At 44.3% G+C, this 26,309-nt stretch overlaps 1 protein-coding gene across 1 annotated transcript in view; it reads left to right on the top strand.

Annotated features, from left to right (window-relative positions):
- Nucleotides 1-25,748, top strand: part of TSPAN8 (tetraspanin 8) — a 219,432-nt gene extending 193,684 nt beyond the window's left edge. Inside the window, exon 9 of the mRNA XM_038756599.1 lies at nucleotides 25,354-25,748. Coding sequence (XP_038612527.1) covers nucleotides 25,354-25,383 — 30 coding nt within the window. The 3' untranslated portion in view covers nucleotides 25,384-25,748. The remainder of the gene's footprint in view (nucleotides 1-25,353) is intronic.
- The last annotated feature ends 561 nt before the right edge of the window (nucleotides 25,749-26,309 follow it).

Genomic DNA, 26,309 nt, shown 5'->3' with positions numbered 1-26,309 from the left:
CCTCCCTTCAGTATAAGTGAGGTTGTAATAATGATAACTTAGGTCTTTGTTAGACACTGATTATGTGCCAATCAAAAGTGCTGGGATAAATATAATGTCCTGTGGTCAGGGAACAGTTGTTCTATCCCAAGAATTTGTACAGTGCTCTGCACACAATTAAAAGTGTTCAATAAATACCGTTGGTTGAATAGAAGCAGTCCCTGTTCACATAAGATGCCTGTCTATTTGTTTTGTTTTGTTGGCTGTCTCCCCCCTTCAAAACTGTGAGCCCATTGTTGGATAGGGATTGTCTCTATTTGTTGCCAAATTGTACTTTCCAAGTGCTCTGCACACAGTAAGTGCTCAATAAATCCGATTGAATAAATGACTAAGATTCGCAGTCCAGTGAGGAGGGAGATTAAGGATCTTAACTCCATTTCTTGTTTTATGCTGTCGTCATCTCCGAGCTGCAACGATTCCGTGGACACATCTCTCCCAGAACGTCCACCTCCACTTCCATTTGTTCTGGTAGTGTATCAGTAGAGTTTTCTTGGTAAAAATACGGTTTACCGTTGCCCATTTCCACACGTAAACTTGAGTCTCTGCCCTCGACTCTCTCCCACGTTGCTGGTCCCCAGCATAAATGAGTTTTGATTTGTAGCAGATTGCCTTCCACTTGCTAGCCACTGCCCAAGCTAGGAATGGAATGGATATAATAATAATAATGATGGTATTTGTTAAGCACTTACTATGTGCCGAGCCCTGTTGTAAGTGCTGGGATTTACCTCTGCTTGACTCTCCCTCCCATAGCCGAGATTGGTAGGGTACTGGAAACTCTCCAGGTGTGACCCTGAGAGGGGGTCCCATTGCTACAGGTTAGGAAATTGAGGCACAGGGAAGTTAAGTGACTTATCCAAAGTCACAAAGGTCTCATAACTCCCAGGCTCGTGTTCTTTCTACTAGACTTGGTTGCTTCTCTAAACAGCAGTTTATGTCAATCAATCAATCATAGTATTTATTGAGTGCTTACAAGTGTGCACTTGGGAGACTACAAGACTACTACAAGACTACTTGAGAAGTAGCGTGGCTCAGTGGAAAGAGCCCGGGCTTTGGAGTCAGAGGTCATGGGTTCAAATTCCAGCTCCGCCACTTGTCAGCTGTGTGACTTTGGGCAAGTCACTTCACTTCTCTGTGCCTCAGTTACCTCATCTGTAAAATAGGGATTAAGCCTGTGAGCCCCCCGTGGGACAATCTGATCACCTTGTAACCTCCCCAGTGCTTAGAACAGTGCTTTGCACATAGTAAGTGCTTAATAAATGCCATTATTATTATTATTATTATTATTACAATTCAACAGAGTTGGAAGACACATTCCCTACCCTCAAGAAGTTTACAGTCTACAGGGGAGACAGACATTAAAATAAATTATGGACGTATACTTAAGTGCTGTGGGACAAATAAAGAGTACACATCCATGTGTGAGTTTATATATATATATATATATATATGTGTGTGTGTGTGTGTGTATGTGTGTGTATATATTCATGTATACATATATATCTATATATTTCAAAATCTACATCCCTTGAGATATTAGGGTACTTAAGAAAAATGATGCTGTCCTCTCACTCTTCCTTCTTCCCTTTCTGAAATGTTATTTTTGCATCACATTTGTCGCATGTTTTAAAGTTAACAACTTGGGTGCTGGGGTGGGATGCTAGGTCACAACACATCATAAAGGCCCGCTGATCCTATCAAATAATTACTATTCCACTCATGACAAAGTGCTTCCCTAACCATTAAGACCCAACACAAGCCAAGGCACCCTGTGGAAGCGTTTCATTTAGGAGAAAGAAGAAAGGAAAAGGGGTAGGAGAATGCAGGGTATCCCAGTAGATAGAATACAGGCCTGCGAGTCTCAGGACCTTGGTTCTGATCCCGGCTCCGCCACTTGTCTGCTGTGTGACCTTGGACAAGTCACCTAAATTCTCCGTGGCTCAGTTCCCTCATCTTCAAAATGAAAATTTAGTACCTGTTCTGCCTCCTACTTAGAGTGGGAGCCTCCCAAATTGCCCCAATATTTCTAGGTTTATTCAGTTCATTGTATGTAGTGGCCTATTGGTACTTTGTAATTATTCATTTTAAAAACATAAATTGATGAAATTCACTGAGGTATAACTACTTCCTATTATGAATGCAGTTTGAAGCTTTGTAGATCTTTTTATTCTTTCTTTCATTTTCCTGATTTACTTTTTATGACAAGATCATTCTGTCTCCCCCTTTCAGACTGTGAGCCCACTGTTGGGTAGGGACTGTGTCTATATATTCCCAATTTGTACTTCCCAAGCACTTAGTACAGTGCTCTGCACACAGTAAGTGCTCAATAAATATGATTGATTGATGATGATTGTCAGGTAGCTACCCCAATGCTCGGCAATGAACACTATTATTATTATTATTATTATTATTAAGAAGGAAGAGGGAAGATATGGCAGAAGAGGAGGACAGAAGGACAGGGCATTTTTGCCAAGTAACCAAGGACAGTATCTTCTCTTCTCCCAAAGACTGTTAAAGTCTTTGACATGTAAAGAAAACACCTTTGATTTGCAAGGCTTTATCTGTGTATATATATCTATGCCGTTATTGGGTAGGGACTGTCTCTATATGTTGCCAACTTGTACTTCCCAAGTGCTTAGTACAGTGTTCTGCACACAGTAAGTGCTCAATAAATATGATTGAATGACTTAATGAATCTATAATTCTATTTATCTATTTTGGTGCTATTGATGTCTATCTACTTGTTTTGTTTTGTTGTCTGTCTCCCCCTTCTAGACTGTGAGCCCGTTGTTGAGTAGGGATTGTCTCTATCTGATGCCGAATTGTACTTTCCAAGCGCTTAGTACAGTGCTCTGCACTCAGTAAGCGCTCAATAAATACAGTTGAATGAATGAATGAATGAATGAACAAAAACAAGGTGGCAAATTCCTCTCAATTCGGCCTTAAAAAACAAAGCACTAACCAAACATGATTTGATCAGATCTGTGACCTTGGGCCAGTCACTTAACTTCATTCATTCGTTTATTCAATTGCATTTATTGAGCACTCACTGTGTGCACAGCACTGTACTAAGCGCTTGGGAAGTACAAGTTGGCAACGTATAGAGACAGTCCCTACCCAACAACGGGCTCACAGTCTAGAAGGGGGAGACAGACAACAAAACATGTGGACAGGTGTCGAGTCATCAGAATAAATAGAATTAAAGCTAAATGCGTGTTATTAACAAAATAAATAGAATAGTAAATATGTACAAGTAAAATAAATAGAGTAATAAATCTGTACAAACATATATTCAGGTGCTGTGGGGAGGGGAAGGAGGTAGGGCGCTTAGTACAGTGCTCTGCACACAGTAAGCGCTCAATAAATACGATTGATGATAGGGCGGGGGGATGGGGAGGAGGAGAGGAAAAAGGGGGCTCAGTCTGGGAAGGCCTCAGTTACCTCATCTGTAAAATGGGGATTAGGCTGTGAGTCCCATGTGAGACAGGGACTGTATCCAACCTGGTCAGATGGGAAGCAGCATGGCGTAGTAGATAGAGCATGGGGCTGGGAATTAGAAGGTCATGGCTTCAGCGCTTAGAACAGTGCTTTGTACATAGTAAGTGCTTAACAAATACCATTATTATTATTATTATTCTAATCCTACATGTCTGCTGCATGACCTTGGCTCCTGACTCCATGCAGGCAGAGCAGGCATCTCACGCTCCGGGCAGTGGTGACCCGCAGCCGGCTGCTGCAAGCCTCGATCTGCTGCACGGAAGGTCAGAGGCCGTAGGTATTTATCACCTGTGTTCCTAGGCCATTCCTGCTTCCAGCCTCAGTTTATCCAATCTCCCCTCTCCCTCCTCTTCCATACCTAATTTGATTGGCACCAGAGTGAAGGACACGTTCTGTATTCCCGGATTGGGCTCCGCGTTAATGGCTCTGGCAGTCAGGAGATAACATTTGACCTTGAGAAGATGGGTATCCCAGCGTCACGTTGGACACCAGTTCTCCTGGTTTTCCCGGTATTAGGAAGCTAGGAAGCTAGAGGATGTAGTCTGCTTACCCCGTAAGGCATTGGGGAGGGTAATGCCAGTCTCTTCTTTCCCTAGGTTGTCGGCTAGCATAATGTGACTTCTCAGGTGTAATATTTCTCAGGATGGAACTCGCTGATAGCAGGGACCATGTCGACCAACTCTTTTACCTCGTGCTCTCTCAAGTGCTTAGTACAGTGCTCTGCGCACAGTGAGTGCTCAATACGTACCACTGATGGATTGATTGAGACTTGTTAGTCACATGGGAACGCGGGGAAAAAACCCACATGGAAATGAAGCACGGCATGGTCGTTACCGGATCCGCCACTGCCTAAATATACGGTCGCTATCAGCTGTTGCCTCTCTGCCCCTTCAATTCTCCATCAGAGTTTGGAAGGAGCGTCTTTGATGAATTGAGACAGTGAGTTTTAGAGGGCATGTGCAGCATATGTTCAAAGTGATGAGACAGTCAGTGTCCACACTTTGCCGAATTGATCTGGACCAAGAGAAGAATCAGATCCCTGGCTATAGACTACGATGAGGAAAGAGGCTTAGTGTGAGAGTGAAGTAGGCTTAGCTGAACACAAATATAACCCCACTTCATTTTTAGCAAATGGAACCACTTCTGAGGCTCTGGAAAATGTTTATTTTTTCATTTTCCCGCTGGTCCTGCCTTTCTAAATTAAGACTTGAACAGAATCAAGGCAAAAATGAAATGCGGTGAGGAGAACTTGCTCAGAAAGGCTTTTTCAGTCCAATTATGCCAGCCCACGATGTTTCTATCATTCCAACATGCTTCGAATAAGTATCTAAATTAAACCAGTATTCTAAACTCTTTGAAGTTCCTCAGTCACTAAATTTAACCTATATTTTCCGTCATGAATCCTGAGCTGCCTTTTGGCTTTACTAGATATTTAAATAAATCTAACTCAGAGAGCTGTCCTTGCCAAATAATTATAGTAATAGAGCTTTGAGGGAGAGATCCTGAATTTGCTACATTTATGCACTTCTGTACGTCTCCAAACCAGATCATACATTAATCCATTTGTGTTTATTGAGCGCTTCATAGGGACAGAGTGTAGCACTGTACTAAGGGGTGGGAAAGGGTGTGAGGTTGAAAACTCAGACAAGGTCTCTGCTCTCTTGGGGGCTCCCAGTCTATGAATAAATTGTCGGACGGGGACATAGAGACTAAGTTGAAATGATAAATACAGCAAAATCAGGGCAGTGATAAAAAGTTTAAGGGGTACGGGGAGATAACATTCTCCTCCTTCTAATAATAATAATAATAATGATGGCATTTATTAAGCACTTACTATGTGCAAAGCACTGTTCTAAGCGCTGAGGAGGTTACAAGGTGATCAGGTTGTCCCACGGGGGGCTCACAGTCTTAATCCCCATTTTCCAGATGCGGTAACTGAGGCACAGAGAAGTTAAGTGGCTTGCCCAAAGTCACACAGCTGACAATTGGCAGAGCCGGGATTTGAACCCATGACCTCTGACTCCAAAGCCCGGGCTCTTTTCCACTGAGCCACGCTGCTTCTAGACTGTGAGCCTATTGTTGGGTAGGGACCGTCTCTATATGTTGCCGATTTGTACTTTCCAAGCGCTTAGTCCAGTGCTCTGCACACAGTAAGCGCTCAATAAATACGATTGAATGAATGAATGAATAACACAAGAGATAAGGAAAGCGACGTGGCCTAATGGAAAAAGCACGGGCCTGGACGTAAGAGGGCTCGGGTCCTAATTCCAGTTCCACTCCTTATCTGCTGTGTGACCTTGAGCAAGTCGTTTACTTCTCTGTGCCTCAATTTCCTCATCTGTAAAGTGGGGATTTAAGACTGTGAGTGCTGTATGGGGAAAGTTCAGTGTCCAACCTGATTATCTTGTATCTACCCCGGTGCTTAGGACATATAGTAAGTACTTAACAAGTACCACTATAATCGCTATGATTTGCTGTGGTACTTTACAGTTTAAGGAGGTGAAATCAGTAGCTCTGGAAAGGGAGGAGAGGGAAGGGGAGCAGACAAGCTTTGGAAAGCTCTATGGTCACAATTGGGCTGGCTGGAATTTGGTCACTCTTCGGCTGGAGCGCAGGAAAATTAGTGCTATAGGGTTGATCCATGGCTTCCCTCTGGGGCAAGGGAGAGCCAAAGGGCAGCCTTACTTGGCAGGTAGCACATTTCAAAACCCCCCAAAATTCCTTAAATATGCCCCAGGGAGGCAGGTCACCTTGAGAAGCGGACTCTGCCAAAAGTCCGAGGAAGCCCAGCTTGATTCTCCCCTTCATGGCCAGGAAGAGGCTCTCTTCACGACCCCTCCGACCGCGTTTCTTTTCTTACGTTTCAGCCCGCCTGGCTCCAAGCTCGAAGGGGGATTTTGATTTCGTTGTTCCCTCTGGGCGGGTGGTCAAATCCGGTTTTCTCGCTGGAGAATTGCGGTACGGCGTTAGCCAGTCGAAGAGCCCTCACCCTGAAGGAGAGGTGGAAGAGGTGACGGTTTCTGCCTGCTTCGCAGAGAACAGGTTGAGATGGTTTGGGAGGTGCATGGAGGAGGTCCTTGCGTGCATGTGCTGACCACTTTCTCCACCCTCGGTGGTCCCTCTATGTGGTGGGCGGGGAAGCGGAGAGGCACATGAGACAGCTCATGTATGTTGAATTCTCCATGTCATCACCCCCCTCAGAGGAGTCTGGTTGTGTGTGTTTGAATGAAAATACCCAGCTTGCGATTCTGTGGCAGCCAGTCAGTCAGGTGTATTTATTCAATCAGTCAATCGATCAATCAATCGTATTTATTGAGCGCTTACTTTGTGCAGAGCACTGTACTAAGTGCTTGGGAAGTATAAGTTGGCAACATATAGAGACAGTCCCTACCCAACAGTGGGCTCGCAGTCTTAAAGGGGGAGACAGAGAACAAAACCAAACATACTAACAAAATAAAATAAATAGAATAGATATGTACAAGTAAAATAAATAGAGTAATAAATATGTACAAACATATATACATATATACAGGTGCTGTGGGGAAGGGAAGGAGGTAAGATGGGGGATGGAGAGGGGGGTGGGGGGAGAGGAAGGAAGGGGCTCAGTCTGGGAAGGCCTCCTGGAGGAGGTGAGCTCTCAGTAGGGCCTTGAAGGGAGGAAGAGAGCTAGCTTGGCAGATGGGCAGAGGGAGGGCATTCCAGGCCCGGGGGATGACGTGGGCTGGGGGTCGACGGTGGGACAGGCGAGAACGAGGCCTAACGGTGAGGAGATTAGCGGCAGAGGAGCGGAGGGTGCGGGCTGGGCTGGAGAAGGAGAGAAGGGAGGTGAGGTAGGAGGGGGCGAGGGGATGGACAGCCTTGAAGCCCAGGGTGAGGAGTTTCTGCCTGATTGAGCTCTTACTGTGGGCAGAACACTGTACTAACCACTTGGGAAAGTACAATATAATCTCTAAGACTGTCCGGACAGTCTTCTGATGGACAGGTAGGACCTGGTCAGGTCCAATGTTGACCTTCTAAATTTTGGACAAGGAGTTGCATGTGAGATGTCACCAAGCAGGGCTTTTTTCTTTTTGTTTTTAAAGTATTTGTTAAATCCTACTATGTTCCAGACACCGTGCTAAGTGCTGGAATAGATACAAGCTAACCAAGTTGGACACAGCCATGTCCCACAGAGGACTCATAGTCTTAATCCCCAATTTACAGATGAGGTAACTGAGGCACAGAGAAGCTTAAGTGACTTGCCCAAAGTCACACAGCAGACAAGTGATGGAGGCTAGATTAGAACCCAGGTCCTTCTGACTCCCATGCCCATCTTCTATCCACCTATCATGTGGGACAGGGTCTGCGTTTGACCTGATGATCTTGTATAATAATGATGGCATTTGTAAAGCGCTTACTATGTGCAAAGCACTGTTCTAAGCGCTGGGGAAGTTACAAGGTGATTAGGTTGTCCCACAGGGGGCTCACAGTCTTAATCCCTATTTTACAGATGAGGTAACTGAGGCACAGAGAAGTATGTTTGGTTCTGTTCTCTGTCTCCCTCTTTTAGACTGTGAGCCCACTGTTGGGTAGGGACTGTCTCTATATGTTGCCAATTTGTACTTCCCAAGCGCTTAGTACAGTGCTCTGCACATAGTAAGCGCTCAATAAATATGATTGATTGATTGATTGATTGATTAAGTGACTTGTCCAAAGTCACACAGCTGACAATTGGCAGAGCCGGGATTTGAACCCCTGACCTCTGACTCCAAAGCCCGGGCTCTTTCCACTGAGCCTGTATGGGGGCAAACCTGTGAAGATCCGTCTTCACCTGTAAACGGCTTGAAAAGAAGAGTGGGTCATAATAATAATAATAATAATTGTATTTGTCAAGCACTTACTATGTGCCAGGCACTCTACTAAGTGCTGGGATGGATACAAGCAAATTGAGTTGGACACGGTCCCTGTCCCATGAGGGGCTCACAGTCTCAATCCCCATTTTATAGATGAGGTAACTGAGGCACAGAGAAGTGAAGTGGCTTGCCCAGGGTCACACAGCAGCCAAGTGGCAGAGCTGGGATTAGAATCTACAGCCTTCTGACTTCCAAGCCTGTGCTCTATCCACTAAGCCATGCTGCGTCTATCAGTCATATCAATCTTTCATATCATATCTTTCAGGCTGTGAGCCCACTGTTGGGTAGGGACTGTCTCTATATGTTGCCAATTTGTACTTCCCAAGCGCTTAGTACAGTGCTCTGCACATAGTAAGCGCTCAATAAATACGATTGATGATGATGATGATCAATCAGTATTAAGTTTTAGGTACCTACTGCAGGTAGCCCCTCTCAGGGTCACAGCTGGAGACTTTCCAGTGCTCTACCAGTCTCGACTATGGGAGGGAGAGTCAAGCAGAGGCCGACCCGTTCCATCCCGAGCTTGGACAGTGGCTAATCAATCAATCAATCGTATTTATTGAGCGCTTACTGTGTGCAGAGCACTGTAATAAGCGCTTGGCTAGCGCGTGGAAGGCAATCCGCTACAAGTCAACACGCACCAGCGCTGGGTACCAGCGACATGGGAGAGGGTTGAGGGAGGAGATTCAAGTTGACTGCGTGGAAGGAGGCAATGGTAAATTCATTCATTTCATTCATTCAATCGTATTTATTGAGCGCTTACTTTGTGCAGAGCACTGTACTAAGCGCTTGGGAAGTCCAAGTTGGCAACATCTAGAGACGGTCCCGACCCAACAGCGGGCTCACAGTCTAGAAGGGGGAGACAGACAATAAAACAAAGCATATTAACAAAATAAATAGAATAGTAAATATGTACAAGTAAAATCACTTCCATATTTTGACCAAGAAAACTCTATGGATCCACAACCACAACGATTGCAGATGGAGGTGGGGCGTTCTGGGAGAGATGCGTCCATGCCGTCGCTATGGGTCGGAGATGACTCGACAGCATAAGACAAGACAAGACTGCCTGTAGAACATCATCATCATCATCATCAATCATATTTATTGAGCGCTTACTATGTGCAGAGCAGTGCACTAAGCGCTTGGGAAGTACAAATTGGCAACATATAGAGACAGTCCCTACCCAACAGTGGGCTCACAGTCTAAAAGGGGGAGACAGGGACAAAACCAAACATACTAACAAAATAAAATAAATAGAATAGATATGTACAAATAACACTATACTAAGCAGGTAAAACAATTAACCCTACTCACCCATTGAAAAGATCTGAGCAGTAGTATCATCTTTGAAAAATCAGGCCGTTTCTCTCCGTATTTGAGAAAAAGAGAAAGAAAGGGCGTGAGAGTTGAATTTCATATTTGAAGATGCTTCTTCTTTCTCTTCCTCTGCTTCTTCTTTGTCTTCTTCATCTCCTTTTGGTTCAGCGTTTACAATATGTCAAGGTTTGTTCCAAGTGTTGGGTTAGATATAAATTGATCAGGTTGGAAACAGTACCTGTCCCGTATAGGGCTTAAACTTTATGTAGGAGGGAGAACAGGGATTTCATACCATTTTATAATTGGGGAAACTGAGGCATAGGGCCGTTGTGACTTGCCCAAAGTTGCATAGCAGGCAATTAACAGAGCAGGGATTAGAGCCAGGTTTGCTTTCTCCCACTCCTACGCTCTTTCCACTATGTATACTGCTTCTTCTTAAAATATATTCATTCTATCATATTTATTGAGCACTTACTGTGTGCAGAGCACTTTACAGAGCACTGTACTAAGCGCTTGAAGTATATATAGGTGTGTGTTTGTACATATATGTGTGTGTATATATCTACTTATACATATATACATATATGCGTGTGTATACTTATATGTCTCTGTGTGTGTACATATATGTGTGTATATATCTACTTATATATATATATATATATATATATATATATATATATACATATATGCGTGTGGTATATGTATAGGTCCAGGAGGCCTTCCCAGACTGAGCCCCTTCCTTCCTCTCCCCCTCGTCCCCCTCTCCATCCCCCCATCTTACCTCCTTCCCTTCCCCACAGCACCTGTATATATGTATATATGGTTGTACATATTTATTACTCTATTTATTTATTTATTTATTTATTTTACTTGTACATTTCTATCCTATTTATTTTATTTTGTTGGTATGTTTGGTTCTGTTCTCTGTCTCCCCCTTTTAGACTGTGAGCCCACTGTTGGGTAGGGACTGTCTCTATGTGTTGCCAATTTGTACTTCCCAAGCGCTTAGTACAGTGCTCTGCACATAGTAAGCGCTCAATAAATACGATTGATTGATTGATTGATGTGTATGTGTACATATATGTGTGTATATATCTACTTATATATATATGTCTATGTGTGTGTGTGTGTGTGTTTATGTGTGTGTGTATGATATTTGTTAAGTGTGTACTATGGGCCAGACACTGTACACTGCTGGGGTGGATAATAATAATGATGGCATTTATTAAGCGCTTACTATGTGCAAAGCACTGTTCTAAGCACTGGGGAGGTTACAAGGTGATCAGGTTGTCCCCTGGGGGGGCTCACAGTCTTCATCCCCATTTTACAGATGAGGTACCTGAGGCACAGAGAAGTTAAGTGGCTTGCCCAAAGTCATACAGCTGACAACTGGCGGAGCGGAGATTTGAACCCCTGACCACTGACTCCAAAGCCCGGGGACTTTCCACTGAGCCAGGTCGGACACAGTCCATGTCCCACTTAGGGCTCACAGTTTTAAACTCCATTTTACAGTTGAGGTAACTGAGGCACAGAGAAGTGAAGTCACTTGCCCAAGGTCACAGAGCAGAAAAGTGGTGAAGCTGGGATTAGAACCCTATCCAACTATCCAACAGGTTGTTGCCAACTTGTACTTCCCAAGTGCTTAGTACAGTGCTCTGCACACAGTCAGCGCTCAATAAATACGATTGATTGATTGATCCATATGTAATGTAACAATGGCATTTGTTAAGCGCTTACTATGTGCAAAGTACTGTTCTAAGCGCTGGGGGGGGGATACAAGGTGATCGGGTTGTCCCACATGGGGCTCACATCTTAATCCCCTTTTTTTTTACAGATGAGGGAACTGAGGCTCAGAGAAGTTAAGTGACTTGCCCAAGGTCACACAGCAGACATGTGGCAGAGCCGGGATTCGAACCCATGACCTCTGACTCCCAAGCCCGGGCTCTTAGCACTGAGCCACGCTGCTTCTCCATATGTTCCAGAGGTGCTCACCAATTCCCTAATTCCACCCTTTGGCTGATAAATGTGGTCCTTTTTTTGTTCTGATTGATTTGTTACCCGCTGCTCCCTTGGCTGTTTTTAAATCTGCCTCTACTACCCCATCTTCCTGAAACGTCTTATCCCAGAGAGCCACACCTCTCCCGACTGCCTCGTTGCCAATCTGCTCCGACACCACTATCATTATCAATTTATCTGCTCACAGGAGGCCCGGGTCACTTGGCAAAGACCTTTTTTGTCCCTTCAGAGACTTCCTGATTCCAAGTTTTGTAGTAACTGTATCAAAGTTCTCTCATACAACAGGTTTTTTCTCTTCTTCACCTTCCTTCAGAACAACGGACCTTATGATCTCTTAGAGTTATCGAACCATCATTTATTTTACTCCCTTCTAGACAAATAGAGATGAATCCCTGAGGAACCCTAGACATTCCTTTGATCAATCAATCAATCAATCAATCGTATTTATTGAGCGCTTACTGTGTGCAGAGCACTGGACTAAGCGCTTGGGAAGTACAAGCTGGCAACATATAGAGACAGACATCATCATCATCAATCGTATTTATTGAGCGCTTACTGTGTGCAGAGCACTGGACTAAGCGCTTGGGAAGTACAAGCTGGCAACATATAGAGACAGACATCATCATCATCAATCGTATTTATTGAGCGCTTACTGTGTGCAGAGCACTGTGCTAAGCGCTTGGGAAGTCCAAGCTGGCAACATATAGAGACAGTCCCTCCCCAACAGTGGGCTCACAGTCTAGAAGGGGGAGACAGAGAACAAAACCAAACATACTAGCAAAATAAAATAAATAGGATAGGTACAAGTAAAATAAATGAATAAATAGAGTAATAATAAATAAATAGAGTAATAATAAATAGAGTAATAATAAATAGAGTAATATGATCAATCAATCATTCATATTTATTTAGCACTTACTGTGTGCAGATCACTGTACTAAGCGCTTGGGAAGTACAAGTTGGCAACATATAGAGACAGTCCCTACCCAACAGTGGGCTCACAGTCTAGAAGGGGGAGACAGATAACAAAACCAAACATATTAACAAAATAAAATAAATAGAATAGATATGTATAAGTAAATAAATCATCATCATCATCATCATCAATCATATTTATTGAGCGCTTACTGTGTGCATATCACTGTACTAAGTGCTTGGGAAGTACAAGTTGGCAACATATAGAGACAGTCCCTACCCAACAGCGGGCTCACAGTCTAGAAGGGAGAGACAGAGAACAAACCCAAGCATATTAACAAAATAAAATAAAGAGAATAGATATGTACAAGTAAAGTAAATAAATCATCATATCATCATCATCATCAATCGTATTTATTGAGCGCTTACTGTGTGCAGAACACTGTACTAAGCGCATGGGAAGTACAAGTTGGCAACAGATAGAGACAGTCCCTACCCAACAGTGAGCTCACTGTTTGATGTGTTTAATGTGTTTTTCTCCGTGTTTCTTTTACCAGTTACCTCTTCTTGTGTCACCGCTAAATTCGAACAAATTAGCAAATTAACAAGGAGGGGAGTTTTACAAAAAAAAAAAAAAAAACCCGGGCCTCAGTTTTCACAGTGAATCAGCTCCGTCGGCAAACGAGACAGGTTGTTCCGTCGGAGCTCTTGGAGGAAAAAGTCCGAGTTTGGGGTTCCTGACTTTCCAAATAACCTGTTGCGGTGAGCTCACAACGAGCTGCCTTGTTAGTGACTGTATGTGATCCCACAAACAACACAACCAGGGAGAGACTTTGCTAAGGCCCTGATGGGCTCTATCTGAGGCAGGTGATTGCAGGCCCATGGGGACGGAGCATGGAGAGCAGCACTTGGAAGCAGACAGAAGAAGCATTGGCAGAATGGGCTCCTTTTACCACAAATTGGTATTGGACCCTTGGTGGAGTGGAGAGAGTGAGTGTGTGGATGTGTCACTCCCTTGAACGCTGGTAAAACTAAGAAAAAGCTTTCCACATTAACCTCGGTGATCAGAGGTGTGGTTTGTCTTCCACTGTGTGTCACCGAGGCTCCAGGAAGGTCTGGTTGGTACGAAGTGGGCGCTCGTGACAGCTATGACGTGGTCTAGTGGCAGTGACCGATGCCATCGTATTTGGCTTGGTTGTGGTTTGCGGTGGGGCCCGTTTCAGAAGAGAGATTGTGAGGTGGCTGCCTCAGTGGCCACCATTGTGGAGCCTGGAGTCCCTACCATTTAATAACCATTGCGGTATTTGCTAAGCACCTGCTAAGTGCCAAGGCTGGAGGAGATACAATGCAATTAGATCAATCAGTGGTGTTTATTATAATAATGATGATAATAATGGTGTTTGTTTAGTGCTTACTATGTTCTAAGCACTGGGGTAGATCCAAGGTAATCAGGTTATAATCAGGAGGTAATCAGATCAGCCTTCTCTCTGATCTCCCATCCTCGTGTCTCTCCCCACTTCAATCCATACTTCATGCTGCTGCCCAGATTATCTTTGTCCAGAAACGCTCTGGGCATATCACTCCCCTCCTCAAAAATCTCCAGTGGCTACCAATCAATCTGCGCAGCAGGCAGATTGGTACGAAGTGGGGGCTCGTGACACGTGGGACGTGGTCTAGTGGCAGTGACCGATGCCATCGTATTTGGCTTGGTTGTGGTTTGAGGTGGGGCCCGTTTCAGAAGAGAGATTGTGAGGTGGCTGCCTCAGTGTCCCCCATTGTGGAGCCTGGAGTCCCTAGCATTTCAGCAGGGGCCATTTAATAACCATTGCGGTATTTGCTAAGCGCTTGCTAAGTGCCAAGGCTGGAGTAGATACAATGCAATTAGATCAATCAGTGGTGTTTATTATAATAATGATGATAATAACGGTGTTTGTTTAGTGCTTACTATGTTCTAAGCACTGGGGTAGATCCAAGGCAATCAGGTTGTCCCATGGGACAGCTGGGTAATATTAATAATGGCATTTGTTAAGCACTTACTATGTGCCAAGCACTGTTCTGAGCGCTGGTGGGATACAAGATAATTAGGTTGTCCCACATGGGGCTCATGGTCTTAATCCCCCTTTTACAGATGAGGGAACTGAGGCACAGAGAGCTGAAAAGTGGCAGAGGCGGAGTTTGAACCCATGACCTCTGACTCCAAAGCCCGGGCTCTTTCCACTGAGTCACACTGCTTCTCTGCTTCTTATTTATTGAGCACTTATCATCAATCATATTTATTGAGCGCTTACTATGTGCAGAGCACTGTACTAAGCGCTTGGGAAGTACAAATTGGCAACATATAGAGACAGTCCCTACCCAACAGTGGGCTCACAGTCTAAAAAAACTTACTGCTTGCAGAGCACTTGGTAGAGAACAATAAAACAGAGTTGGTGGACACATTCCTTGCCCATAATGAGTTTACAGCCTAGAGGATCAGACACAGTCCCTGTCCCACGTGGAGCTCATGGTCTAAGGAAGAGGGAGAACAGGAATTAAATCCCCATTTTATAGATGTGGAAACCGAGGCATGGGGATGTTAAATGACTTGCCCAAGGTTATCCAAGAAAAGCGGCGTGGCTGAGTGGAAAGAGCCCGGGTTTGGAAGTCAGAGGTCATGGCTCCGCCGCTTGTCTGCTGTGTGACTTTGGGCAAGTCACTTCAGTTTTCTGTGCCTCAGTTATCTCATCTGTAAAATGGGGATTAAGACTGTGAGCCTCGTGTGGGACGACCTGATTATCTTGTATCCCTCCAGTACTTAGAACAGTGCTTGGCACATAGTAAGCACTTAACAAAAGACATCATCATATATATATAATGTTATATTATGTATAATATAATAGAATGATATCATTAAAATATATTATATAAAATATATATTATATATATTATATTATATATACTAATATCATTAAATATATATATATATTTTAGAGAGGCAGCATGGCTCAGTGGAAAGAGCATGGGCCTGAGAGTCAGAGGTCATGGGTTCTAATCCCGGCTCCGCCGCTTGTCTGCTGTGTGACTTTGGGCAAGTCACTTCACTTCTCTGTGCCTCAGTTACCTCATCTGTAAAATGGGGATTAAGACTGTGAGCCTCATGTGGCACAACCTGATTATCTTGTATTCCCCCCAGCGCTCAGAACAGTGCTTGGCACATAGTAAGCACTTAACAAAAGCCATCATTATATATAATATTATATTATAGTAATACTATATATAGTATAATATAATTATATAATTTATATATATTATATAAATATATATTATATATAATATAATAATGCCATTAACATATATATATATATATATATATATATATATATATATATATATATTAGAGAAGCAGCATGGCTCAGTGGAAAGAGCACGGGCCTGAGAGTCAGAGGTCATGGGTTCTAATCCCAGCTCCGCCGCTTGTCTGCTGTGTGACTTTGGGCAAGTCACTTCACTTCTCTGTGCCTCAGTTACCTCATCTGTAAAATGGGGATTAAGACTGTGAGCCTCATGTGGCACAATCTGATTATCTTGTATTCCCCCCAGAGCTCAGAACAGTGCTTGGCACATAGTAAGCACTTAACAAAAGCCATCATTATATATAATAATATTATATTATAGTAATACTATATATAGTATAATATAATTATATAATTTATATATTATATAAATATATATGTTATATATATTATATATAATATAATAATGTCATTAACATATGTATATATATATATATATATATTAGAGAAGCAGCATGGCTCAGTGGAAAGGGCACGGGCCTGAGAGTCAGAGGTCATGGGTTCTAATCCCAGCTCCGCCGCTTGTCTGCTGTGTGACTTTGGGCAAGTCACTTCACTTCTCTGTGCCTCAGTTACCTCATCTGTAAAATGGGGATGAAGACCGTGAGCCTCATGTGACACAACCTGATTATCTTGTATTCCCCCCAGCGCTCAGAACAGTGCTTGGCATATAGTAAGTGCTTAACAAATGCCGTTATTATTATTATTATCCAGCTGTCTTGTGTGCTTTCCAGGGGACTGCACTGCTTCTCCGGGGGGCAAACTGGCACAGGGAGATGATGGTGGCGGTTAGATCCCCTCAGAAAGATAGTAGAGGCAAGGGTCATTCATTCATTCATTCAATCGTATTTATTGAGTGCTTACTATGTGCAGAGCACTGTACTAAGTGCTTGGGAAATACAAGTTGGCAACCTATAGAGATGGTTCCTGCCCAACAGCGGGCTCACAGTCTAGAAGGGGGAGACGGACAACCAAACAAAACATATTAACAAAATAAAGTAAAAGGAATAAATATGTACAAGTAAAATAGCATAATAAATATGTATTCATTGATTAATTCATTCAGTCGTATTTATTGAGCACTTACTGTGTGCAGAGCACTGGACTAAGTGCTTGGGAAGTACAAGTTGGCAACATCTAGAGATGGTCCCTGCCCAACAGCGGGCTCACAGTCTGGAAGAGGGAGACGGATGACAAAACAAAACATATTAACAAAATAAAGTAAATGGAATAAATATGTACAAGTAAAATAGTGTAATAAATATGTATTCATTGATTAATTCATTCAATCGTATTTATTGAGTGCTTACCATGTGCAGAGCACTGTACTAAGCGCTTGGGAAGTACAAGTTGGCAACCTATAGAGATGGTCCCTGCCCAACAGCGGGCTCACAGTCTGGAAGAGGGAGACGGACGACAAAACAAAACATATTAACAAAATAAATAGAATGAATGTGTACAAGTAAAATAAATCAATGAATAGAGTAATAAATATTTACAAACATATATATATATATATATATATATATATATATATATATATATATATATATACAGGTGCTGTGGGGAGGGGAAGAGGAGGAGGGAAACGTTCCCTTGGGCGTCCGCTGACGGGGCGCGAGCCTCTCCTGCCAAAACCTCGTCCGTCCCCCCCGCCCTGCCCCTTTCTAAAATGGCAACACCCACAACGGGTGTTGCATCAGCCTTCTCTCTGATCTCCCATCCTCGTGTCTCTCTCCACTTCAATCCATACTTCATGCCGCTGCCCGGATTGTCTTTGTCCAGAAACGCTATGGGCATATCACTCCCCTCCTCAAAAATCTCCAGTGGCTACCAATCAACCTACGCATCAGGCAAAAACTCCTCACTCTCGGCTTCAAGGCTGTCCATCCCCTCGCCCCCTCTTACCTCACCTCCCTTCTCTCCTTCTCCAGCCCAGCCCGCACCCTCCGCTCCTCTGCCACTAATCTCCTCACCGTACCTCGTTCTCACCTGTCCTGCCATCGACCCCCGGCCCACGTCCTCCCCCGGGCCTGGAATGCCCTCCCTCTGCCCACCCGCCAAGCTAGCTCTCTTCCTCCCTTCAAGGCCCTACTGAGAGCTCACCTCCTCCAGGAGGCCTTCCCACACTGAGCCCCTTCCTTCCTCTTCCCCTCGTCCCCCTCTCCATCCCCCCATCTTACCTCCTTCCCTTCCCCACAGCACCTGTATATATGTATATATGTTTGTACATATTTATTACTCTATTTATTTATTTATTTATTTTACTTGTACATATCTATTCTATTTTATTTCGTTAGTATGTTTGGTTTTGTTCTCTGTCTCCCCCTTTTAGACTGTGAGCCCACTGTTGGGTAGGGACTGTCTCTATACGTTGCCAATTTGTACTTCCCAGGCGCTTAGTACAGTGCTCTGCACACTGTAAGCGCTCAATAAATACGATTGATGATGATGATGATGATGAAGGGAAGAAGTGACCTTTTGTGGGGTGGAAGTTGCGGTTTTGTTGTCCAGATGCTCAGGGCACTGGGTTAAGGGGCTCTGGCCGGCTGACTTCAAGGGAGCCATCGGGGTGGGGGTGGGACGAACGTGGATGCGGACAAGAGGGGGGAGTCCAAGCTTTTTGGGCATTGGCGGAGGACCACCCTTAGGATACCCCTCTGCAGAGCATCGCACACGGCGTCTTTACATCAAGCTGTGCGTCATATGGAAGGGAAGGGGGAGGCAAACCGTCCTGTTCGTCGGGACAGACAAGTATCTGTAGCTGGTCCTGGCTGGAACAGGGCCCTCTTGACTTCTCTCGACGCCACTGTCTTGTCTGCAAGCATGGATGCCGCTCCTCTTCCTTGCCTCTCCCTTCAGGAACCCTGCGATCGCTCAAGGTGGGCGAGAGGAATAGACAGAGCTACAGGCGAGTTGGATGGGACTTGCCCTGGCCGCTTCAATCGTTCATTCATTCAATTGTAATTGAATGAATTACATTCATTCATTCATTCATCATTCATTCATTCAATTGTAATTGCTGAGTGCTTCCTTTATGCAGAACACCGTACTAAGCACTTGGGAGAGTACCCTATTCATTCATTCAGATGAGGTAACTGAGATATTCATTCATATTTATTGAGCACTTACTATGTGCAGAGCTCTGTACTAAGTGCTTGGAAGGGTACATCATCAATCGTATTTATTGAGCGCTTACTATGTGCAGAGCACTGTACTAAGCGCTTGGGAAGTACAAATTGGCAACATATACATTGGTACAGTATAATAATAGACACATTCTATTTATTTTATTTTGTTAATATGTTTTGTTTTGTTCTCTGTCTCCCCCTTCTAGACCGTGAGCCCACTGTTGGGTGGGGACCGTCTCTAGATGTTGCCAACTTGGACTTCCCAAGCGCTCAGTACAGTGCTCTGCACACAGTAAGCGCTCAATAAATACGATTGATTGATTCCTTGTCCGCAACAAGCTTACAGTCTAGAGGGGGACACAGACATTGATATAAATAAATAAACTGCTGATCTGTACATAGGTGCTGTGGGGCTGAGAGGGGGTGACAAATAAAGGGAGAAAGCAAGGGTGACGCAGAAAGGAGTGGGAGAAAAGGAAAGGAGGGCTTAGTTGGGGGGTCAGGGAAGGTCTCTTGGAGGAGATGTGCCTTCAGTAAGGGTTTGAAGTAGGGGAGAGTACTTGTCTGTCAGATTTGAGGAGGGTGGGCGAGGGGTCGGCAAGGCCCTACTGAGAGCTCACCTCCTCCAGGAGGCCTTCCCTCCTGGAGTAATAGAATGAATAGAGTAATAAATATGTACAAATATATATATATATATATATATACAGGTGCTGTGGGGAGGGGAAGGGGAGGAGGGAAACGTTGATGAAACTGTTTACAGTGAGGGAAAATCAAGGGGAGGGCAGTGTTTGGATTGGAAGATAAAGAGTACTATTTTGGACATGCTAAGTTTGAGATGTTAGCGGGACATCCAAGTAGAACTATCTTGAGGGCTGGAGGAAACGGGAAACCGCAGAAAGGGAGAGAGATCAGAGCTGGAGACGTAGATCTGGGAATCATCTGCGTAGAAATGGGATTTGACGCGATAGCGGTGAATGAATCCTCCAAAGGATTTGGAGTAGGTGGAGAATAGAAAGGGACCCTGCGGCTTAAAGGAAAGAGCACGGGCTTGGGCGTCAGAGGTCATGGGTTCTAATCCCAGCTCTGCCGCTTGTCAGCTGTGTGCCCTTGGGCAAGTCACTTCACTTCTCTGGGCCTCAGTTACCTCATCCGTAAAATGGGGATGAAGACTGTGAGCCCCATGTCGGACAACCTGATAATCTTGTATCCCCCCAACTCTCAGAGCAGTGCTTGGCATATAGTAAGCTTTTAACAAATACCAACATTATTATTATTATTATTATTATTATCATCCAAGCCTTTGGGGTCTTCCACAGTGGGGAGGGGGTGGACAGAGGAGGAGACCCTGAAAGAGATTGAGAGGGAGCTGCCAGAGAAATAGGAGGAGAACCAGGAGAAGAATGTGTCAATGAAGCTGCGGTTGGATAATGTTTCCAGGAGAAGGGAGTTGTCCACAGTCCTTTTGGGGTTCCTCCCTGTGGCCTCTCCCCCCTACCTCCACCCCCTCCAATTCATCCCCCTGTTGCCCTTAGATTCCACTTCCACTACAGTTCTTCCCGTAATATTTCTCCCTTATCAAAATACTACAATTGCTTCTAAATAGTGCCCAACTCAACCTGAAACTCTAAATCCTGGGTTTTATTGCCTTTTCTCCATATCTAACCTGGATCTTCTGTCATTCTCTTGCTTGTTCTCTGGCTCCAGGCAGTGAGACCTGCTCACCATCTTCTGTACACTCACAACTCCTGAGCCCCCCTTTCTTGAAGAGTCCTTTCATTTCCTCTTCCACAGCATATCTCTTCTATTTATTTTATCAGTGATGTGTATGTATCTATATTTCTGTCTATTTATACTGATGCTATTGATGCCTGTCTACTTGTTGGGTTTTTTTTTTTTGATGGCATTACTTAACGTCTCTGTGCCTTATTTTCTTCACCTGTAAAATGGGTATTAAATACCTGTCCTCCCTCTGACATAATAATAATAATGATGATGGTATTTGTTAAGCGCTTGCTATGTGAAAAGCACTGTTCTAAGCGCGGCGGGGGGGGATGTTGCCTGTCTTTCGCCTTCTAGACAGTGAGCTCATTATTAGGTAGGAATTGTCTCTATTTGTTGCCAAATTGTACTTTTCAAGCGCTTAGTATGGTGTGCTGCATAAGTAAGTGCTCAATAAATATGATTGAATGAATGAATATTCAATTCCATGATCTCCTGGCCCACTGAGCACCATCTGGAGGAAGCCAGCATATCTCTCCACCTCTTCCAGAGAGCATTCCCAGATTAACCCCAGTTATTTTCAGCCTTTAAACTGCCATAATAGTCAATATGCGTGTGTGTGTCTAGCTTTTCCTTCATTCATTCAGGAGTATTTTCGATCATCTACTGTGTGCAGAATACTGTTACACGTTTTATACCTGGCTCTGTCATTTTTCTTCTCGTGGATTCACGCGTTTGCTTAGGGCTTGCTGTCACTCGGGCTGTAGGCATCTGAGTGAATTTATCTTAACCATTAGATTGTATGCTTCTTGAGAACAGGGATGGGGTGTTTTAGCTCTTTCGTAACCCTCTCATCATCCAGTAGAGAGCTATGTCAGTGTCATGGCTCAAAAGATCCTACTGACATTGCTTTCTCACAACCTTGAAGTTTGTTCATCTGCAAAACAGAAATCGTGCTCAATTCCTCTACATTTCAGTCATTCTCTCCCCTTGTTTTTTAAGTCGCCAAAAATAAAATGTGGTTTAAATCTGATGCAAAAATTCCAGACTATACAGGAGTGGCCCCCAGTACACGATGAAAAGTCGAAGGGAGCAGGAAGAAAGATAGTATAAACCATGAAATGAAATATGAAACGACAAGAGAGAACATCAGGCTGGGTTGGAGGGGGGGCGTCTAATATCAGAAGGCTGAAATATGTGCTGGCAGAAAAACAGAGAATGGAGAAGGGGCAATATTAAATGCAGATAGATGAGTGAAAAATCCGTAAAGAGACCCACATGGACAGAAAGAAGGGAAATAGAGGTAACCTAGGAATGACAGGAGGATGGTTTAGGGAGAGCAGAAGAAAGCTAACGGAAAAATGGACAAAAGGGATTGATCTGATGTGGAGATTAAGCAAGAATGAAAGGAGAAAATAAAGAAAAATAAAAAGCAAGAGAAGGCAAGTCTGTTCAGCGCATTTCATTTTAATGGTGTTTTGAACTTCTACCAAGCTTTATGTGTATAAAATGGATTTCAAGAATCAAGTCAGCATAGCTGTCAATCGTGGGAGGATAAGAGGGTTTACCATCCCTGCTGGATTTGCCACTGTGGGGATAAAGCCCTTACCTCCATTTCTACAGTTGTGGAGTAGAGCAGACCTGCATAATAATAATGGTATTTGGCAAGCACTCTAGCCCTTACCTACTTACCAACTTAATTACTTGCTTACTTATTTACTTACTAGCCCTGGGATATATACAATACAACCAGAACAGACACAGTCTTTGTCCCACACGAGACTCCCAGCCTAGGAGAAAGAGCGTGGCTCAGTGGAAAGAGTACGGGCTTGGGAGTCAGAGGTCATGGGTTCGAATGCCGGCTCGGCCACTTGTCAGCTGTGTGACCACGGGCAAGGCACTTAACTTCTCTGTGCCTCAGTTACCTCTTCTGGAAAACGGGGCTTAAGACTGTGAGCCCCACATGGGACAAACTGATCGCCTTGTATCCCCCCAAGCGCTTAGAACATGCTTTGCGTGTAGTAAGCGCTCAACGAATACCATTATTATTATTATTTCAGAGGGAGGACGGGTATCATCATCATCATCATCAATCGTATTTATTGAGCACTTACTATGTGTAGAGAACTGTACTAAGCACTTGGGAAGTACAAATTGACAACATTTAATCCCCATTTTACAGGTGAGGAAAATAAGGCACAGAGGTGTTAAGTAACTTGTTCAAAATCACCCAGCGGGCAAGTGGTGAATCCAGAATTAGAACCCAGGTCCTCTGACCCCCCTCAGGCCTGCGCTCCTTCCAATAGGCCACACTCCTTTTCGAGAGCTAGCCCACCCTGTCCTTAGGAGCCAGATAGAGGCAAGGTCAAAGGAGAGTTGGGTCAGTGATGGATGCTTAAATTGGGAATCCACGCCAGCCACATCTCCGGGCACGATCCGGGCACTCCTGTAGCCCTCGCTGTATGAGAAGGCAGGCTATAAGTTCCCCTCACCTCTGTTGGACTCTACTGCTGAACTGAGTCTTTTTATCTCTTGGCTAGTCTTCCTCGTTCTCCAACCTTGTCTCTCCTTACCTCTCTCCCCACTCCCATGAGGCGCCTTCCCAAGTTTTCCCTGGAAGCAAAAAAGTTGGCATCTTTGAAACCCAATCATACCCATCAACAGGCATCCAAGCCTGTAAGAAATTCCCTGTACTGGTGTCTGAATATTTGATTTTGTATTCACTTCAGCATTTAGTCTACTGCTTACCATATAGTAAGCGCTCGAGAGGCAGCATAACTAACTAAATAAATCCCTTGCCACTCTGTCATCCCGGGCTTCGCCTCAAGACCCAATCTTTGCAAGCAGGGCACGGAGGGATTTAAGCAGCGGTAACCTGAGGCCTCCACAAAATGTAAACTTTAGGAAGACTTTGATTGCGGCTGGACCCTGGATGTCCTGGGTTGGAACACCCCACAGCCTCAAGTCTGGCCCCTTTTGAACTCTGAGATGCCACTCTCATGATGTTTTTGTGATTTTGTTGGTCCATAAAAATTTTGGAATCTGTTAAGCACTTACTATGTGCCAAGCACTGTATTGAGCACTGGGGTAGATTCACGCTAACCAGGTTGGATGCAGGCCATGTCCCACAGGGGACTCACCCTCTTAATCCCCATTTTCCTAATGAGGTAACTGAGGCATAGTGAAGTGACTACAGACATGTAGAGCTGGGAGTAATAATAATAATGGCATTTATTAAGCACTTACTATGTGCAAAGCACTGTTCCAAGCCCTGGGGAGGTTTCAAGGTGATTAGGTTGTCCCACGGGGGGCTCACAGTCTTAATCCTCATTTTACAGATGAGGTAACTGAGGCACAGAGAAGTTAAGTGACTTGACCAAAGTCACACAGCTGACAATTGGCAGAGTCGGGATTTGAACGCAAGACCACTGACTCCAAAGCCCGGGCTCTTTCCGCTGAGCCACACTGCTTCTGCTCTCTCCACTAGACCACACAGCTAATCATTCTATAAATCCTGTGGTATTTGTTAAGCACTTACTATGTGCCAAGCACTGTATTAAGCCCTGGGGTAGATTCAAAATAAGCAGGCCCTGCTCCACAAGGGGCTCACAGTCTAAGTAGCTTGGAGAACAAGGATCGAGTTCCCATTTTACAAATGAGGAAACAAAGGCCCAGATCATTTGTTTAGGTAAACCAATGATTTCCAAAATTTCTTGCAGTTTGCATTAACTAATAAAATCTCACTTCTCTCCTCAAGAGGAAAAGAAATGAAAGCGGCAGAGAAGCAGCATTGCCTAGTGGACTGAGCCCAGTCCTGGGAATCATAATATACCTGAGTTCTAGTCTTGGTTCCACCACTTGTCTAGTGCGTGATCTTGGGCAAGTCATTTAACTTCTCTGTGTTTTGGTTTCCTCATAATAATAATAATGATGGCATTTATTAAGCGCTTACTATGTGCAAAGCACTGTTCTAAGCGCTGGGGAGGTTACAAGGTGATCAGGTTGTCCCACGGGGGGCTCACAGTCTTAATCCCCATTTTACAGATGAGGTAACTGAGGCACAGAGAAGTTAAGTGATTTGCCCAAAGCCACACAGCTGACAATTGGCGGAACCGGGATTTGAACCCCTGACGTCTGACTCCAAAGCCTGGGCTCTTTCCACTGAGCCACGCTGCTTCATCTGTAAAATGGGGATTCAATACCCGTTCTCCCTCCGCATTAGACCATGAGTCCCAGGTGAGACACAAGGACTGTCTGATCTTCTCCTATTGTACCTACCCCAGCGCTTAATATAGTACGTGGAATATAGTAAGCGCTTAAATACCACAGTTACTTATTTGTTCGGTTACCTGATAGGAGCTTTTTTCAGCTTCTCACTGGATGAAGGCGAATTCACATAGTCTCAGCCATTCCTCGTTGGGCTATGAAAGGAAAAGCTGTATCACTGGACAGCAAGAAAGTGACTTTCTTTCATTTTTGTCCCATTATCTCTAGAACGCTCTGGCTGACCACGGGACCGGATAGATGACGGCCAACGGGATGGTCCCCAAGGAACTGACTACAGAACTCAGATGGTCATGGCATATAAGCAGATATCAATAACTCCTCACAGGGGAGAACACGGAGGGTGAGCAGTGAGATCAGCTTTGGAAAGTTCTGCGCCAGCAAGGATTTGGAAGGGAAAGAAGGGGGAAGGCCGTCTGGCACAGAAGAACCAGGATATCATTCCAAGTGTGGGGAGTAGCATGAAAGCAAGCTAGAAAGAGACCGGCGAGGTGGGAGGCTGATGAAGAGCTCGGGGAAACGAGGCCAAGATCAAATCAGTCATGCACATCGACGCTTGTATAGACAAATTCCTGACCGAAAGGGGCTGTAGTTTAAGGGCACGTGTTTTCCCTTTGGACTTTGCGCTGAGAGAATGCTTCAGGCTTTTGTAGAGGGAAATGGTTTAACGTTATCCCAAGACCGGCTTGGGAAGTCTACAAGTGTAAAGTTATGTCACATCTGCACATGGCTTGTAATCTTCTGTTGGTTTTGTTTGCTCGAGTTAATGAAAATGATGTGCTATTGTTAGCTAATGCCAAAAAAACCCCCAGTTTCAACAGAGACTTCAGAAATATTTTGGTGCTTTTCCCAGTTTCATGTGGTTTCATTTTCCTCCCCCTTCTCTCTCTTCTTTTCTTCACCAGCCCTTAAAATCCCTCTGCTGATACCGATATATTAGTATCACATGGATAGAGGGGAAATTGGCAGACTGCAGTCAAACAGACCAAACGCCCTTGAAAATGATACTTTAAATGTTGGAGGTCCCAGAGAACCCAGGGGATGTGAGGAATTGGTGAGTCACCTCTGCTCACCTAGTTCTTTTAGCTCATCACCTGGATTGTCTTTGATCTTCCAAGTTAACGTCTCCTCGCATTTGTCGTATACCTTTATTAGGCCAGATGTTC

Source organism: Tachyglossus aculeatus, chromosome 14 (genome assembly GCF_015852505.1).
Source record: "Tachyglossus aculeatus isolate mTacAcu1 chromosome 14, mTacAcu1.pri, whole genome shotgun sequence".
Lineage (NCBI taxonomy): Eukaryota > Metazoa > Chordata > Mammalia > Monotremata > Tachyglossidae > Tachyglossus > Tachyglossus aculeatus.
The sequence above is the reverse complement of the archived record's forward strand: the minus strand, read 5'-3'. Positions and strand labels throughout refer to the sequence as shown.